At 62.1% G+C, this 1,829-nt stretch overlaps 1 protein-coding gene across 1 annotated transcript in view; it reads right to left on the minus strand.

Moving 5' to 3' along the window:
* Positions 1-1,829, minus strand: part of LOC104391960 (MAGUK p55 subfamily member 2-like) — a gene marked incomplete at both ends in the record, with an annotated part of 13,656 nt that overhangs the window by 9,234 nt on the left and 2,593 nt on the right. Inside the window, 2 exons of the mRNA XM_010001312.1 lie at positions 453-677; positions 1,412-1,573. Of these exons, the coding sequence (XP_009999614.1) occupies positions 453-677; positions 1,412-1,573 (387 nt within the window). The remainder of the gene's footprint in view (positions 1-452; positions 678-1,411; positions 1,574-1,829) is intronic.

A 1,829-nucleotide genomic window follows, 5' to 3' on the forward strand; every position in this document is an offset into this window, starting at 1 on the left:
GGCAGGGGGCTGAGAGACACGGGCAGGGGGCTGAGGGACACGGGTGGGGGCTGAGGGACACGGGTTAGTGGTGGACTCAGTAAAGAGGGGTTAATGGTTGGACTTAGGATCATAGAATAGAATCACAGAATCATGAAGGTTGGGAGGGACCTTAAAGATCATCCAGCTCCAACCCCCCTGCCATGAGCAGGGAACCACCAGCCCAGGCTGCACAAACCTCCTCCAACCTGGCCTTAAAAACCTCCAGGGCTGGGGCACCCACAACCTCCCTGGGCAACCCATCCCAGCTCCTCACCACCCTTAAGAGTGAAGAACTTCATCCTAACACCTCCCCTAAACCTCCCTCTCCCCATCACCCCTGCTCCTCTCACTGTCTCCTCTGATGAAAGACCCGATGATCCTCGAGGTCTTTTGCAACCATTCTGGGACTCCAGTGGGACAGCCTGGCCCACCCCTCGGGGTGTGTCCCCTCACCTGGGGGTTGACATCCAGGATGCACATCTTGCCGGCGCCCAGCACGGCCCGGATGGAGTCGATCTTGGTGCCGTAGAGGTTCCCCTCGTACTCGCCGTGCTCCAGGTACCGCCCCGCCCTGATATCCGCCTCCATCTCCCCCCTCGACACGAACCGGTAGCCCTGCCCATCCCTCTCGCTCTCCTTCGGCTTCCGCGACGTGTCTGCCCCGGGGGGGGGTGACACAGGTGGGTGTCACCTGCCTGAGTGTCACACACACACACCCCCCCCACGAGGGGCACCCACAGCGCTGCACCCCGTGCCCAAGGGTGTGTTTTCGCGGTAGCCCGGTGGGTTGGGCTGTGCAGGAGGTGGGGATGTTCCCAGGGGATGGGGATGCTGGCAGGGGGCAGGGATGCTTGGAAGGGGTAGGGATGTTGGTGAGGGAGTGAGACTTGTGGGGGCAGGGATGTCACAGGGGACAGGGATGCTCAGAAGGGACAGGGATGCTCAGAAGGGATAGGGATGCTCAGAAGGGACAGGGATGCTCAGAAGGGATAGGGATGCTCAGAAGGGACAGGGATGCTCAGAAGGGACAGGGATGTCACAGGGGACAGGGATGTCACAGGGGGACAAGGATTCTCCTTAGGGGACAGGGATGTCACAGGGGACAGGGATGCTCAGAAGGGACAGGGATGTCACAGGGGGACAAGGATTCTCCTTAGGGGACAGTGATGTCACAGGGGGACAAGGATTCTCCTTAGGGGACAGGGATGCTCCCAGAGGACCAGGAGGTTTGTAGAGGACAGGGATGCAGGAGAGGGACAGGGATGTTTGCAGGGGAGGGGACAATGACACCGGAGGGGACAGTGATGCTGGTGAGAGATGATGATGCTGGCAGGGAGAGGGATGCTTGGAACAGACAGGGGGGGCTGGCAGGGGACGGGGGGGTCCTCACAGGGGATGGTGGTGCCATAACGAGCCTGGTCTGACATGATGAGCTTGTTCTTGAGGCTGCGTCTCCCCACGCCCTGCGCCCCCAGCAGCACCAGCGTCTTCCTGCGGAAGGGGGGCATGGGGGCCACCTCCTCGTAGATCAGCAGCTCGTGGCGGTCGAACTCTGCACCAGGGAGAGGGAAATCACCCACCATGGCACCCCTCCCACCACGAGACCCCGGTCGGGTGATGTGGGAACCCCCCAGCAGCCCATCCTGTGAGGTGCCACCATCAGCATGACCCGGGGACTGTCCCCTTCTCCCCTTGGGGACACTCACCAGCGTTCTTCGTCGTCAGGTACATCATCCTCTTCTTCCTCTTGCTGCTGAGGCTGCCACACAGGGCCCCCGCGAGGGCACGGGGGCTGGCTGCGCCGGGGG

Source organism: Chaetura pelagica, unplaced genomic scaffold, assembly GCF_000747805.2.
Source record: "Chaetura pelagica isolate M959 unplaced genomic scaffold, ChaPel_1.0 scaffold1767, whole genome shotgun sequence".
NCBI lineage: Eukaryota > Metazoa > Chordata > Aves > Apodiformes > Apodidae > Chaetura > Chaetura pelagica.